The following is a 16290-nucleotide window of genomic DNA, read 5'->3' as shown; positions in this document are numbered from 1 at the left end:
GTGAAGCCAGTTGGCCCAAAGCTGGGAAGCCTGATGGCTGAGCCTACAGGACTTGGGGCCTTGACTCGGATGCCAGATTGGGCAAGAGCGCAGAAGCGGCCCCTCCAATCCTGGTCAAGGTTGTCTGACTAACGATTCCAGGAATCTTAGGCAGGAAGTGAAAGGGGAGTGGGGCAGAGAGGAACTAGCCAATTGCACCCTGGTTCCTCCTGGCTGGGCCCCCTCCCAAATGTTCCGTGAAGAGTGAGGTGACTAACTTCCGAGGGTAGAGAGGATAGGCCAGGAGACCCCTTCTCTGTAAAGGACAGAGACACAGCCCTGCCCTCTGCCCCCACCACATATTGACTGAGTTTCCAACTCAGTTTCCACTCTGTTTACTGTCCAAAGTCCCAGGGAGATGCCAAGTTAGAAGCGCTTGGATGCTCAGACACACGGGTTCAGGGCCCTCGCCTGAACTAGTGCTCACCCCTTCCCTCCTCTCCTCCAGCACCGCCCGGCCCCCAGTTCTCCTGGTTCAAGCCGTCCTGCGTCCTGGGGCCTGGGCAGCCCTCTAGACCTTGAACAGGTAAACCGAGGTCACTGGGGAGGCAGGCGGGCCTGGGGACATCTGGGATTAGACAGACCCTGGTTCAGAGACCGTGGGGGGGCGGTCGATGGGAAGCTGTGAGGTGATTGGCACGTGTGGAGGGGAGGCTCGAGACCTAAGCGGTCTCCTGAGAGGGGATGGGACCCAGCGGTATTTCAGCTTTCATCTCCCCTCCAACCTCAGATCCAACCCAAGCCATCGCCTAGACCCACTCTGAGCCTACATCCATCAGCCTCCACCTCACTTAGCATCTTAGCAGGAGCATCAGCCCCAACTCAGTCCCAGCCCTGAAGCAGCCCCGAGCCCAGGCGGGGTCTAGCCACACCCAAAACCCAGCATGGCCAGGGACTTCCAGGACATCCAGCAGCTGGACTCCGAGGAGAACGACCACCAGCTCGGCAGAGACGAGGGCCCAGGCACTCATGGGTACAGCCCCAGGAGAGAAGGACCATTCTGGAAAGGCAAGTGTCTGGTATCTGGGGCTCTGCTCCACCCTAGTATAGCTCCCGGTGACTCTCTGTCCCTCCGAGGCCTTTGCCACATTCACCCTGTGACCAGGGACTGTCCCCTGACCTCGCCCCCTTCTCCACCCCCAGGACCCCCGGAAAGGGGTCTCCCCTCTTCCTTCCAACCTGACCAGTATGTGCTGTGTGTGGTGGCGGGGAGGGGAAGGGTGTGTGTTGGAGGGAAAGGGCACAGAGAAATTCTGGAAGATCTCCACTCCCCTCCAAGCCTCCTGACTGGATCCTTATCTAGCAAACCTTGACTGAAGTCCCCAAGTGTCTAGGAAAAGGTTTTCAGGCGAGAAAGAGCTGAGCCATTTCCAAGATGAAGGGCGGGAGCCGGGATGTGGGAGGGGGTGCCAGGTATGGGTGCTGGTGATGGAGTGAAGCTCTTTGGAGACCAGGAGGGCTGGGGTAGAAGCTCAAGGAGGGGGACTGGTTAGCCTGGGCTGGGAGGAGGGACCCCCCTCCTGCCTGAGGCTGGAAGAACTGCCGCTGTTGCAGCTGAGGGTGGGAGCTGGGCAGGGCGGAAAACTGCTGTCCCACCGGGCTTCTCCTTTCCCCAGTAGCAGGTTCACAAGTCTTTTCAACAGGCTGTGTGGGGCAGAGGCCACACCCACCTATACCCCTCTGCCCCTTCGGGTCCCACCAGCTGCCCTGTAGGTAGTAAACCCTCAAAAGTAACTTTGGATATTGTTGGATCTTCTGAGAATGAGAGGATTCATGTTTCAGCAGGAGGCTTGGAGAGAGTCCAGTGGTTTTGTTTTTTTCCATTTATTTTTATTAGTTGGAGGCTAATTACTTTACAATATTGTAGTGGTTTTTGCCATACATTGACATGAATCAGCCATGGATTTACATGTGTTCCCCGTCCTGAACCCCCCTCCCACATCCCTCCCCGTCCCATCCCTCTGGGTCATCCCAGTGCACCAGCCCCGAGCACTTGTCTCATGCATTCAACCTGGGCTGGAGATCTGTTTCACACTTGATAATATACATGTTTCGATGCTATTCTCTCAGATCATCCCACCCTCGCCTTCTCCCATAGAGTCCAAAAGTCTGTTCTATACATCTGTGTCTCTTTTTCTGTCTTGCATATAGGGTTATCGTTACCATCTTTCTAAGTTCCATATATATGTGTTAGTATACTGTATTGGTGTTTATCTTTCTGGCTTACTTCGCTCTGTATAATGGGCTCCAGTTTTATCCATCTCATTAGAACTGATTCAAATGTATTTTTTTAATGGCTGAGTAATATTCCATTGTGTATATGTACCATAGCTTCCTTATCCATTCGTCTGCTGATACAGATGGCTAACAAACACATGAAAAGATGCTCAACATCACTCATTATCGGAGAAATGCAAATCAAAACCTCAATGAGGTACCATTACATGCCAGTCAAAATGGCTGCTATCCAAAAGTCTACAAGCAATAAATGCTGGAGAGGGTGTGGAGAAAAGGGAACCCTCTTACACTGTTGGTGGGAATGCAAACTAGTACAGCCACTATGGAGAACAGTGTGGAGATTCCTTAAAAAACTGGAAATAGAACTGCCATATGACCCAGCAATCCCACTCCTGGGCATACACACCAAGGAAACCAGATCTGAAAGAGACATGTGCACCCCAATGTTCATCGCAGCACTGTTTATAATAGCCAGGACATGGAAGCAACCTAGATTCCCATAAGCAGTCCAGTGGTTTTGGATTTCACGGGACAGGGGGCTCTCTTGAAAGAGGCAGGTGGACAGCCTGGCAGAGTGTGCCTGAGGGGTGCAACCATCCCAGCCTCTAGCAGTCTCTGCCGCCTGCAAGTGGGTTGATAGCTGGCACCTGCTTACCTGGGAGCAGCTTCCACTCTCCCCAGCCTTTTATAGGCCTAGAGTTTTCAGAAGATTTGGAGATACACTGGCTATTGTTTCCTCAAAAAAATTTCTTTCTGCCTCTCTAGCTCCCCTTTCCATCAATTATGCATATATTAGTGATCCCACAGCTCATTGGTGCTCTTTCTATTTTATGGGGGAGTGTGGGATTCTTTTCTTTCCTGGCGTTTCTTTTTATACAGTTGTTGTTGCTATGCCTCTAAGTTCATTGAGATGTATGCATGTCTCATCTATTAATTTTATCCAGAGTGTTTTTCATCTCGGAATCTACTTTCTCTGCCTGGCCTCGCCCCGCAGGGCTGTACTTCCTCAAACTCTGCTCCTCTGATGCTCCATGAGGTTGGCTCTCTGGCCCCCTGCCTCCGACGCCCGTTGTCCTGACACCCCTTCTCTTGCAGGGATGCTTCCTCCCCAGCCTCTTGTGCTGCAGCGTCTCTGCTCCAAGTTCCACCTCAGTCTGCTTGTCCTGGTCTTCAACATCCTGCTGCTGGTGGCCATCTGTGTGACAGGGTCCCAAAGTGAGGGTCTCAGGGGTGGGGCAGTGCTGGGGCCGGTGAGAGCCACGATAGGGAAGAGATGGAGGCAGTAGGAGGCAGTGCTGGGGCGGGGAAGGGGACCATCCCATGGACAGTGATGAGGGCTGTCAGGTGGGACAGAGCACAATCCACTTTGTCCTGTTTGGTCTCCTGACAAGGAGCACAGCTGCAAGGGGAGCTGCAGACCCTACAGGAAACTTTCAGCAACTTCTCATCGAGCACCCTGAAGGACATCCTGAATCTCAGCTCCCACGGTGAGTGGGCGAGCCCTGAGGGGAGGGACTGGGATGTGCTGGGTGGTCGAGGGGTTGGTTTAGCAGTGAGGGTTGGTTGGGCTCCAGGCTGGGTGCTTTCCTGGTGGCTCAGATAGTAAAGAGTCTGCTTGCAATACATGAGAACTGGGTTCGATCCCTGGTTCAGGAAGATCCCTTGGAGAAGGGGATGGCTACCCACTCCAGTACCCTTGCCTGGAGAATCCCAAGGATGGAGGACCCTGGCAGGCTACAGTCCATGGGATTGCAAAAAGTCAGACATGACTGAGTGACTAAGCATACATGCATGCATGCTGGGTGCAATAGTGGGGGATACTGGGAAGGAAGCACAGACTAGGGCGGATAACCCAACCTGAGAAGCCAGGCAAGGGTTCCAAGAATGCTGCTTCCTGAGCCGAGGGTCCCTGAAGGATGAGTAAGTGTTAGAGTAGAGGATGGAGGTGGGAACCAGGTAGAGAGCAGAGTCTGATGACCAGGACGTGAGGAAGACCACTGCATGTCCTGGACTCTCAACATTTCCAGTGTGGCTGGAGGGGTGGGATGTGGCTAGAGAGGTGGGTAGGGGCCAGGCCATGCAGGCAAGCTGTGCTAACTTGTGGGGCTTTACTTTGAGAACATAGGGAGCTATGGGAAAGATTTAACAGGCAAGAGGTCTGAGCAGGTTGTGCTTCAGAACACCACCCTGCAGCCAGGAGAAGAGCAGGTGGGGTTGGGGAGGCCAGAGAACAGAGCATGCATCACCCCAGGTCAAGGTGATGGTGGCCTGGACTGATGCGTCCGTGGCATGAGGATGGAGAAATGTTGGGGAGGCAGAGTGGAGGGGAGACAGTTTAGCTTTCCTCTGTTGCAGGAGGCTTCGCCAGTGACACGGTGAAATTTCTGGAAGCCAAGCTGATAAAACAGCAGCAAGACTTGAAAGCAGGTCAGAGACTCTCTCTTGAGTGTGCCTGTGTGTGCTAGTGATGTATCTCCCCAACCAGATGCTGGGGTCCTGGTCTGTGGGCCATGCACAGAGCCCACCACACCCTTGCCACCACTCTGACCCTTAGATCATGCCACTTTGCTGCTCCATCTGAAGCACTTCCCCACGGATCTGCGCACACTGACTTGTCAGATGGCACACTTCCAGAGCAACGGTAGGGAGGTGGTGGGGCGGGGTTGAGGGGGTGCGTCTCCAGTCCCTCTGCCTGTCCCCTCCAGCTGGAGCTCATCTCCCTCTGTCCCTCCAACCCCCTCAGGCACAGAATGCTGCCCAGTGAACTGGGTGGACCATGAAGGCAGCTGCTACTGGTTCTCTCGCTCGGGGAAGCCCTGGCTCGAGGCTGAGAAGTACTGCCAGCTGGAGAATGCCCACCTGGTGGTCATCAACTCCAGAGAGGAGCAGGTGAAACCACAACCTTCCCAAAGGCAGGAGGAAACCTTGGGACTGCAAACTCAGGGAGGCTGGGTCAGGCTGGTTTTGTTATTTTTTTCTAACCCGAGGAAGAATCCAGAAGCAGAAATCTGTCCCCTCTCTGGGAGGTTCATGGTGGAGCAGCCATTGATTCTAAGAGGTGGGAGGTTACATCCAGAAGTCGGGGCAAAGGATAGGAGCCAGGAGACCAGGTGATGAGGATCAGGGCAGGAGACAGAATGAGTGGCAGGATGAACTAAAGGGCCAGGACTTCGGTGGAGAACAACACTGTGGAGGTGCTGACAGTCCCTGCTTGCTCTGTGCTGGCCTGGGGAACGTGATGGGTCTTTGGGTGAAAGGAACAGAGTGGGTGGGATTCCCAGGAACGCGCCTGGCATGAGTTACTGGGTCCCTCCAAAGCGCCCCAAGTCTCCCTGCCCACTGCTGCCACCAGATCACAACTCCAAAGTCCAGAGGGAAGACTCAACCCATTCGAACAAGTGGGACATGTTTGGGCAAAGGAGGGTATTAATGAAAACATTTACTGAGCCCTTACTATGTGTCAGGCACTTTCATATATCCATTGCTTTAACCCTCACAACCCTATGGAGTAGGCACTCTTGTTATCCCCACTTTGAGGTGAGGGTAGAGATGAGGGAACTAAAGAACAGAGAAGTTAAGTAACTTACTGCACAGCTAGTAAGTCATAAATAAATATGTGTATATATATATATATATATATATATATATGGATTACAGACATATTTTATTTTACTGATCAGATTGAAATAGCCAATATTCTATCAGTATTGGCCTATAAAGTTTCATGTGAATCAACCTAAGACTCAGTCTGTGATTTGGCTCACAAGTTCATGCCACCTACAACTTTATGGAGGATGGGATGGTGCCTTTATCATTTTGAAATGAACATCAGTGTCCCGATTAATGCTTTTTGCCTTGAATTCATCTTCATGTGATATGAAGGGACTGGTCCTTGATATCTTTTCACTTACATTTGCTTCATGTATCTCTGCCCATCCCTCTTATTTCCAACCATTTTGAGTCTCTGTTTTAGATGAATGATTCTCAGCCATCGCAGTGTATTGTAACCTCTTGAGGAGTTTAAAACATATTGACACTTGGTCTTGCACTCAAATTTAATTAATTTAATTCTGATTAATTAATATAATTAATCTTGGATTATGATTTAATTAATTAATTAATCTTGGATTCATCCTAAGTATCGAGAATTTTTTAGGCACCCCCACCCCACCCCCCATAAATGATGCTGCTCTATTGTTCAGCCAAGCTTAAGGTATTTCTCCTATAGGTTGTATATAAGTTGTTTTACTTTACCTGTTTAAAAAATATTTATTTGGTTGCATTGGGTCTTAGTGGGGGCACACAGGATCTTCACTGCCTCATAAAGGATCTTTCATTGTGGTGTCCGGATTCTCGTTGTGTAAGTGCACAGACTCAATAGTTTCAGTGAGCAGGTTTAGTTGCTTTTCAGCCTGTGGGATCTCAGTTTCCCACCATGGATCAAACCCCTCTCTGCCCGCTGCAGTGGAAACTTGGGGTCTTAACCACTGGACCCCCAGGGAGGTCCCCATTTTTAGTTTTTTAAGGAACCTCCAGGATGTTCTCCACAATGGCTGCACCAATTTACATTCCCATCAAGAGTATAGTAGGGTTCTCTTTTCTCCACACCCTCTCCAGCACTTATTACTTATAGATTTTTTGATGATGGCCATTCTGACCTATGTGAGGTAAATCCTCATTGTGATTTTTATTTGCATTTCTCTAGTAATTAGCAATGTTGAGCACGTGCCTGCTAGCCATCTGTATGTCTTCTTTGGAGAAATGTCTGTTTAGGTCTTCTGCCAATTTTTTTGTTGAGTTGTTTTTTGATGTTGAGTTGTATGACGTGTTTTAATATTTTGAATACTAACCCCTTGTCAATTGCATCATTTGCAAATATTTTCTTCCATTTCATAAGCGGTCTTTTTGTTCTGTTGATAGTTTTCTTTGCTGTGCAAAAGTTTTTAAGTTTGACTAGGTCCCATTTGTTTATTTTTGCTTTTATTTCTTTTGCCTTGGGAGACTGGTCTAAGAGAATACTGCTGTGATTTATGTCCCAGAATATTTTGCCTATGTTCCCTTCTAGGAGTTTTAGGGTGTCATGTCTTATATTTAGGTTTTTAAACCATTTTAAATTTATTTTTGTATATGGTGTGGGGGAGTGTTCTAATTTCATTGATTTACATGTAGCTGTCCAGTTTTCCCAACACCACGTGTTGAAGAGACTCTTTTCTCCATTGTATGTTTTTGCCGCCTTTGTCGTAGATTATTGACCGTAGGTGTGTGGGTTTATTTCTGGGCTCTCCCACTTGCATGTATTTTAAAATAGATATATTTAATCAGTCTTCTTTTTTCCTGTTTTATATGCTTCTTTTGTTTTCTCCCATTTTCTATGTGAGATGTATTCGTTTTGTTTTCTCCACTGTGTTATTTTGGACTAAATGTGGCTTGTTTTTAGCTACACTAGTAATTACTGTCATAACTTTAAATAATGGGCTGAAACTTCTTGGCTTTAAAAAATAAAAGAGTTTATATAACTTTGATATGAAAGATGAGGAAACCAGTACACTTCTTCACACACCTCACTCTTTTCTCTTTTTAAAAATTGAGATATCATTGACACGTAACACTGTAAGTTTGATGTGCACGACACCCTGGTTTGATATATTTATATACTGCAATATGATGAATAAAGTAGTGTTAGCTTTTATCTTTACCATCTCACACAATCATCATTTCTTTTTTACTGAGAACAATTCAGATCTAGTCTCTTAGCAACTTTGAAGTTTGTAATGCCTCATTCATATCTCTCCCACATTCCTTACGTGTGTGTGCAAATAGTTTTTCTTTGAATTTCATTAATCTCAGATATATCTCAGTGTTGCACAGTCTCTATATTTTTGCTCTGAGGCTAGGAGAGTTCTTTTAACACATGAAGTTAGGTTTTCATATGTTTTGGAAGATTTTCTTAAGCCATTTATTTGAATAGTTTTTCTTGCCCATTGGTTCTCTTTTCCTCTGGAGCACACCGTTCAAAATGATCTCCATTGTCTACCCTCCATAGCCATCATCTCGTTACTGTTTACTGCCTTCTTTCTCCCTTTTTCTTTGTTTTCTGGGCTCTATTCTCAAGCCTGTCTTTTGTATCTCAGACTTCATTTTTTGTTGAGTTTTTTTTTTTTTTAATGTAGCTCAAAATTTTCTCTTCACTTTCTTCTTTTTATTTATCATTGTTATCTTTCTTCTTTGATCTCTTCTTTTGTAGTTTTATGTCATTCATCTCCTCTTTAATGTTTCTGAGGATATAAGCTGTTCTCCAATAGCTTCTTAGGTTTGGAAACATGCTTTCTTTACAAAGTATATTTTTCACCTCTCCTTTTGATATCACAGTGCTTTTTTCTTCCTCCTCTTCCTTTCCATCTTCTTTATTTTTTTCTCAGTTTCCATGATAAAACTCCCCCATGCTCCTTCTTTGAAGGGGCTGAATTCTTTCTTGCCTGTTATTTACTCATGAATAGGGCAGACTTGTTCTCATGGACTATCTTTTCTGATCATCTGACACTATTTCATCCCCCCCGCCCCCGCTAGTCTTCACCTGGGTTTCCCAGGTGGTTCAGTGGTAAAGAATCTGTCTGACAATGCAGGAGATGTGGGTTCAATCCCTGGGTTGGGAAGATCTTCTGGAGTAGGAAATGGCAACCCTACTCCAGTACTCTTGCCTGGAAAATTCCATGGACAGAGGAGCCTGGTAGGCTACAGACCATGAGGTCACCAAGAGTTGGACATGACTGAGCACACACATGTACACACACACACTCAGTCTTCAACACAGAGGGCTCGATATTGATGCTTTGTATTGTTCATTCAGTTATTCAACTTCTTGTGGTGATGGGAAGAAGGGATTGGGGCAGTGGGCAGCAGCAAAGAGAATATCTTGCCTCCAGACACTTTCCCTCTAGCTCCGTTGATCCTCCTGAATTTGGGGAATAGCCCTACGAGCCCCTGAGAGCTGTCCCTTCATGCACAGGATATTGACCTATTTACAGGTGTCTAGCATATCTCCAGGGGATCTTCCCGACCCAGGGATTGAACCCCGGTCTCCCACATTGTAGGCAGATGCTTTACCGTCTGAGCTACCAGGGAAGCCCAGAATTCAAGAATGCTACTGTATCTGCCTTCAGATGAGGTGACTAACTGCAGTTTTAGTTAGGTGTCTAGGAAGGGAGAGTGGAATTAGGAAAATTTCCTCCAGATGCAGTTGGAGACCCTTCATATGCTATCAAAGGAAACTGCTACATACGCATGTTGGTGAACCCACCCCCTCTGTTTCCTTCATAAAACAAGGTGACCACACTCTATGCTACTGCCCTCCCAAACCCTCTGAGGCTTAAGGCCTCAGAAAGACCATATCTCTTAAGAGAAAGCCACTTCCTCTTAGGAGGTATGCATGGATCCTGGGAAGCTATCTCAAAGACCACTTTTGTCCAGCCAACTGGACAGCTTGGCTGCCCCTCACATATAGGGCGTCTTCTTATTTTCAGCCAGACTGCCAGAGCCCCTGTAGCCAAGTCATAGCAGAGCTCTGGGCAGTGGGTCCAAGCTTGGAAGCTGTAGGGCCTGGAGAACAACAGAAATGACAGCTGCATGTAGAAGTGAAGTGAAAGTGAGTGCTGTTCAGTTGTGTCTGACTCTTTGCAAATCTGTGGACTGTAGCCTGCCATGCTTTTCTGTCCATGGAATTCTCCAGGCAAGAATACTGAAGTGGGTAGCCGTTGCCTTCTCCAGGGGATCTTTCCAAGACGGGGATTGAACCCAAGTCTCCCGCATTGTAGGGAGATTCTTTACCATCTGAGCCACCAGGGAAACCCGTATGTAGAAGCAGGAGCACATAAATGTATCTGAGAGGCAAGTGAAACCCAGATCTTTACTGGGTCATTGGGTCACCCTGGGGGTGGCAGGGGTCAGGATCCAAGAGTTTGAGGCTGTGGGCAGAAGACAGGGAGAAGACTAGAATAGGGGTCTAGCAGCTGTGAGTTAGGAATGAAGTGGGAGGCCAGGTCAAGGGACAAGGGTCACCAGCTCAGGCACTGGGTTGATACCCTGGGCTCCACAGATACCCTCAGTTCCTTAATCTCACATAAAAAGTGTGAATCATTAGGGTGTCCAATTTACAGAGCTTTATGGGGGATGAAATAAGATAATCCTTGTAAAGCAATTAGTGCAAGGTTTAGCCCAGTAAATGTTCACTAAATAATAGATATGGTTACAGAAGAAAAAGCCAGGAACTTGTATTGGGAGCTGTTGCTTCGAGGTGGGGACAGATCAGACTGAGGGGTGGGGTGAGGGAACCACAGCTAAGGCCTGCATGGAGGCACAGGGGACTAGAAACTTCCCTCCCACCTGTTTTCCAGAAGTTCATTGTACAACACACGAACCCCTTTAGAGCCTGGATAGGTCTCACCGACAGCGATGGCTTCTGGAAATGGGTGGACGACACAGACTACAGGCACAGCTACAAGTAAGTGGCTTCTCCTTGTCTCTCCCCATTAATTTGTCTTGAGGATGGCCATCTGGTCTCTGCCCCCAGTACACTGCCACTCCTCCCTCAGGGACCAACTCCTCCCACCATCGCCCCCCTCACCCTGATTCTCAGCTCCCAAGACTGCCGCCACGACTCCCCAAACCCCACAAAACCATGCATTTCTGAGATGGGGGGTGAGGGTTGCTGGGATGAGGGGGCCATCTAGAGCGGAGCTCTGTCCTGCCCTAGGAACTGGGCTGCCAGTCAGCCCGATGACTGGCGGGGGCACGAGCTGGGGGGCAGCGAGGACTGTGCAGAGATCCAACGGGATGGGCGCTGGAATGACGATTTCTGCCAGCAAGTGAAACGCTGGGTGTGTGAGATGAAGCAGAACATCACCGTCTAGCCGCCCACCTCCCCCAGCCTCCAGCAGACCTCTGACCCACAAACCCCCCTGCCTGGGCATTTTGAAGAAAGGAAGGAGAGGAGAGTCTTCAGAAGTATGGGGAGAACTTGAAGAGGGATAGAAGCGGGTGGCTGAAGAAGCTCTGACCCTGAAGATCCTGCCTTCTTCTGAAATTCACTGTAATTATTATTACTATAATTTTCAGCTTCCTCATTGGAGTAATGTGTAACTTGTGCTTAGCCACTTAGTCATGTGTGACTCTTTACGACCCATTGGACGGTAGCCTGGCAGGCTCCTCTGTCCATGGGATTTCCTCGGCAAGAATACCGGAGTGGGTTGCCATTTCCTTCTCCAGGGCGTTCTCCCCAACCCAGGGATCGAACCCACGTCTCCTGTGTGTCCTGCATGGCAGGCAGATTCTTTACCTGCTGACCTATCAGGGAGTAGGAAAAGGACGAATACTTGAAACTTTGTGTGGACTGGTTATTTGGAACTGGGAAGTGTAGGATTCAAAGAAGAGGGAGGGAGAGGGTCTGGAAGATAGAGCTCAAGTGTTGGACAGCTGTCCCTGACACTTAATCTTTTTTTTTTACACTCCCCTACCTATGAAGTTTTATATTTTGATTTGCTTATTTGTTTGGTAATTTGCCGTTTTAGTTTTTTAATATTTTATTTTTTATTTTTTGAATTATGGCAGTATGATAACCCATTTATAGAAGACTTGGAAAATACAGAACAAAGTTATATATAGTTTCACTATATATTACAAATTATTTTTTGAAGTAGATAAAAATTTTTAACTGGAGTTTCAATATCAAACTCTCAAAAATTAATAAACCGAATAGACAGAAAAGTAAAAGGCTCTAGCAGACCTGAAAAGCACTATGAACCAATTCAACATAATTAGTATTTATACAGTTTTCACACAAAAGTAGGATACAAATTCTATTCAAGTTCCCATAGGCTGTAAACCAGGAGACACTGGAACATATCCAGGGATGTAAAACAAGGCTTGATACCTAATCTTTTTTTTTTTTTTTTTTAACCACCATAGCTTTGTTTAACACCACCTTCATGTTAAACAATTACCATTTATTGCAGTGAGGACATTTAACATTTACTGTCTTAGCAACCTTCAACTACATATATAGTATTATTAACTATAATAGTCATGCTGTACATTAGATTCCCAGAACTTATTCCTCTTAAAACTGGAAACATGCACCCTTTGACCATCGTCTCCCCCTCCCCCACCATCCCCTGGTAACCAACGCTCTATGTTTGATACCTAATCTTAAAGCACGCAGGCCAGACGGGCCCCTGGATGGCACTGGTGGGGCTGGCGTGGCTGGGGCCACAGTCTGCCCTGAGGGCTGCACTGTAAAAGAGGTTTCAAAGAACACCCAGGCTCCACTGAAGATCCCTGTTCCAAAGAACACCTGTCAGTCTGGGAACTGTGAACTGGGCTGGCAAAGGCCAGTGAAAAAGTTTGCTAAGAGAAGCAGGATTGAAAAGACCCCAGACTGACCTGGAGGGCTCTCCAGTACAGGGTGTCTCCAACAGTCTCCACAGTGGGTAAACTGCACCCTCCAAGATCACTACAACCAACCTTAAATGAGTCTTGAAGCAATTAGGTTTTTTGGTTTTATTTTTATTTACAAAAGTAGTATAAACTAGTAGTAAAAATGTTTTGCACACACACACACACACACACACACACACACACAGAGCGCGTGTCCTCCCCTCACCCCTCCTACTTCTACCCAGAGTTAACCATTTCATGGATATTGTATTAGTCTAGGGTCTCCACAGAAACAGAACCAATGGGATCTATGTGTACCAATAGGAGATATATTGGCTCATGGGAGTATGGATAAGTTCAGCAGATGAGTCAGTGATCCGGAAACCCCCAAAATCCATCAGAGTAAGATGCAGTCTGAGTCTAAAGGCTCAAGACCCAGGAAGAGTCAATGTCTCCACCTGAGTCTGCAGGTAGGAAAACAACCCATGTCCTGGTTTGGAGAGGGCCAGGCAGGAAGAACTCTCTCACCTTAAGAGGGCCAGCCTTCTTGATCTATTCAGGGCTTCAGTGGCATGGATGAGGCCAGCCCATGTTAGGGAGGGCAATCTGCTTTCCCAATTCAAATGTTCATCTCATCCCCAAACACCCTCAAAGACACACCCAGAATAACGTTGGACCCACCATCTGTGTCCCAGTCAAGCTGACACATAAAAATGAACCACATCAGGGTTTCTATAGGAAGTTTCCTGCGTACGTGCCCATATGCAATACCACGTATCATGATGTAGGTAGCTTTTTTCACTTTTCCACGTCCTGATGCTGCTGCTGCTAAGTCATTTCAGTCGTGTCCGACTCTGTGCGACCCCATAGACGGCAGCCCACCAGGCTCCCCTGTCCCTGGGATTCTCCAGGCAAGAACACTGGAGTGGGTTGCCATTTCCTTCTCCTGTGCATGAAAGTGAAAAGTGAAAGTGAAGTCACTCAGTCGTGTCCGACTCTTAACGACCCCATGGACCGCAGCCTACCAGGTGCCTCCGTCCATGGGATTCTCCAGACAAGAGTACTGGAGTGGGGTGCCATTGCCTTCTCTGTTTCCATGTCCTAGGGACATTGATTCAATCTATGCTGTTCCCTGAGAGGTTTTACTTCATTGAATTTAGCCGGGGTAGAAAATTCCAAAATATAGGTGTGCCAGATGTTATTAAATCATCCTCTGTGGTGGGCAAGTAGCTGCTGTTTTTGTTTTCACATATAATACTTCAAGCAATTTTTGCTTCTAAGCTTGTTCTGGGTCAAGACTTCCCAGTTTTCAGTTGCAAGTTTTTCTAGGACTTCTCCTTCAAAATGTATATAATTGGCATTGAATTGAAAAACTTATGACAGAAATAATACATACAATTTAAAGTCTTGTAGGGCTAGAAGCGGAGAAGGCAATGGCACCCCACTCCAGTACTCTTGCCTGGAAAATCCCATGGATGAAGGAGCCTGGTAGGCTGCGATCCATGGGGTCGCTAAGAGTTGGACACGGCTGAGCGACTTCACTTTCACTTTTCACTTTCACGCATTGAAGAAGGAAATGGCAACCCACTCCAGTGCTCTTGCCTGGAGAATCCCAGGGACAGGGAGCCTGGTGGGTTGCAGTCTATGGGGTTGCACAGAGTCGGACACAACTGAAGTGACGCAGCAGCAGCAGCAGCAGCAGCAGGGCTAGAAGCAGTTACCAGACCCTGTTTTTTTTTCTTTAGCCATTCCTGCTGTTCTGAGAAACCACTTTCAGTGTTTTAGCTGTTTCCCTTAGACATTTGTACTTTCAAATAACACACACAAATTGATATCTCTTTATTCATCAGTTGTAGACATTATTCAGTCACTTTTTATCATGTAGATGGGTATAATTTTCCAATTTAGTCTATAACAGTTTTTACTTGAATCCCAATTCAGAATCTGTGTCAGTTAGGGCTGTGGCAGTATTGTTAATTGCTGAGCCAAGTAGTATAATCTGCTTACGTTTCCTTTTTTGAACAACTTTTGTTTCTTCTGAAATGAATACTTGAAAATTTTGCTTCAGATTCTGTGAATCAGTTGCTAAATCTTCCTTAACTGTAAAAAGCCTGACAACGTAATTTTCTCCACATTTGATCTGGTCATGTCGCCAGCACTTCAGTTGTACTCTTTTCCCAGAGCCATCAGGGTGAATCCAAGTTTTACAGGGCATGAAATGTACATGATTTGGGATGCCCTCCTTAGGGAAAGATGCAAAATTAAGAATACAAAATTAAGCATAAAAGTTACTATTTCCTTAAATTAGAAAAGAAGACACAAGAGCTGAAAGCTGCTACAAACATCACAAAATCCAGACAACTGATATAACATTTTTAATAACCTTCCAACACACCTGTGAAATCAATTCTCCCCTGCTCCCCCGCTTTTTGGCTGCATACTTATTGTTTCCTTCTGCCTGTGACAAAGGTATTGTAAGGAGACTTTCAGAAGAGAAAGATCACTGAGAGTTTCCTCCAGCATATTTCTTCTTTACTGCTGATGCCAGTGCTTCAGGGAGGCTCATGGCCCAGGGATGATCACCCCCAGGGAGTCTACACAATGGGTGCCAACAATACCCCCAAAAGCCATGACTGAGTAGGTGGGCCAACCCTAAGGATAAATTGACTGTAAAGCAAGTAACTGGGTCCCTCTCCATTCAAGCCAAACCTGTTTTTCCAACCCAATTTCTTGGTTGGATTTAAAAAAATGCCACCTGACACAGAGGAAGATGTGAAGGAGGGGAAGTTGAAGTGGAAAGTGATGGTCGTCATCCTAACCGATTATATTATATATATAATATACATTATTATATATATTATATTGTCCTTTGGACGGCAAGGAGATAAAACCAGTCAATCCTAAAAGATATCAACCCTGAATCTTCATTGGAAGGACGGATGTTGAAGCTGAAGCTCCAATCCTTTGGCCATTTGATGAGAAGAGCTGACTCACTGGAAAAGACCCTGATGTTGGGAAAGATTGAGGGCAAGAGGAGAAGGGGGCAACAGAGGATGAGATGGTTGGATGACATCACTGACTCAGTGGACATGAGTTTGAGCAAACTCTGGGAGATAATGAAGGACAGGGAAGCCTGGTGTGCTGTAGTCTATGGGGTTGCAAAGAACTGACTATTATATATGTTGTTGCGGTTGTTCAGTGGCTAAGTCAATAGTCAGTCATTTTCATAATTTATAAAAAAAAATTGTGATCATGGCCTCAGAGACGTTGTAAGGGGCCTACAGCTGGCCCCTCGAGTTCAAGCTCCCATAGACTTCCTGTTGATCCACTTCTGTAACTTTGGCTCCCCCTTCCTCTCCCCTCCCCCTGCCAGCAGTTTTCTTGGGACTTCCCACTCCTCCTGAGAAATCCCTGGACCGCCTCTTTCTTCTGGGTTGGATCCTCTCTTCCCTGGATCCATATGTTCTTTGTTGGTTTATTCCTTCGTTCTGTTGAAGCATCCCCTCCAGTAGCTTCCTGGGAAAGGAATGGACTCTTGGGATAGGATTGATCGTTTGTGGAAATATGGAATTCTAGGTTGAAAAT

At 46.8% G+C, this 16290-nt stretch overlaps 1 protein-coding gene across 1 annotated transcript; it reads left to right on the top strand.

The window, feature by feature from the left end:
* Nucleotides 1-226: 226 nt before the first annotated feature.
* ASGR2 (asialoglycoprotein receptor 2) lies at nt 227-11645 on the top strand. The gene is made up of 10 exons (XM_061141042.1): nt 227-248; nt 488-565; nt 770-1047; nt 3373-3492; nt 3669-3764; nt 4633-4704; nt 4832-4918; nt 5021-5166; nt 10668-10774; nt 11027-11645. The coding sequence occupies exons 3-10, from the start codon at nt 924-926 to the stop codon at nt 11181-11183; spliced, it is 909 nt and encodes a 302-aa protein (XP_060997025.1). The 5' UTR covers nt 227-248; nt 488-565; nt 770-923; the 3' UTR covers nt 11184-11645.
* The last annotated feature ends 4645 nt before the right edge of the window (nt 11646-16290 follow it).

This window comes from Dama dama, chromosome 5 (genome assembly GCF_033118175.1).
Source record: "Dama dama isolate Ldn47 chromosome 5, ASM3311817v1, whole genome shotgun sequence".
NCBI classification, from domain to species: domain Eukaryota; kingdom Metazoa; phylum Chordata; class Mammalia; order Artiodactyla; family Cervidae; genus Dama; species Dama dama.
This window is presented reverse-complemented; position numbering and strand designations above follow the sequence as displayed.

What these genes read in the sequence shown, in the direction of transcription:
- ASGR2 (XM_061141042.1), top strand. Translation starts at nt 924, where the DNA reads ATGGCCAGGGACTTCCAGGACATCCAGCAGCTGGACTCCGAGGAGAAC. An exon ending in CCTGAATCTCAGCTCCCACG is followed by an intron (nt 3,765 to 4,632) that starts GTGAGTGGGCGA and finishes CCTCTGTTGCAG; the next exon opens with GAGGCTTCGCCAGTGACACG. An exon ending in TCAACTCCAGAGAGGAGCAG is followed by an intron (nt 5,167 to 10,667) that starts GTGAAACCACAA and finishes CCTGTTTTCCAG; the next exon opens with AAGTTCATTGTACAACACAC.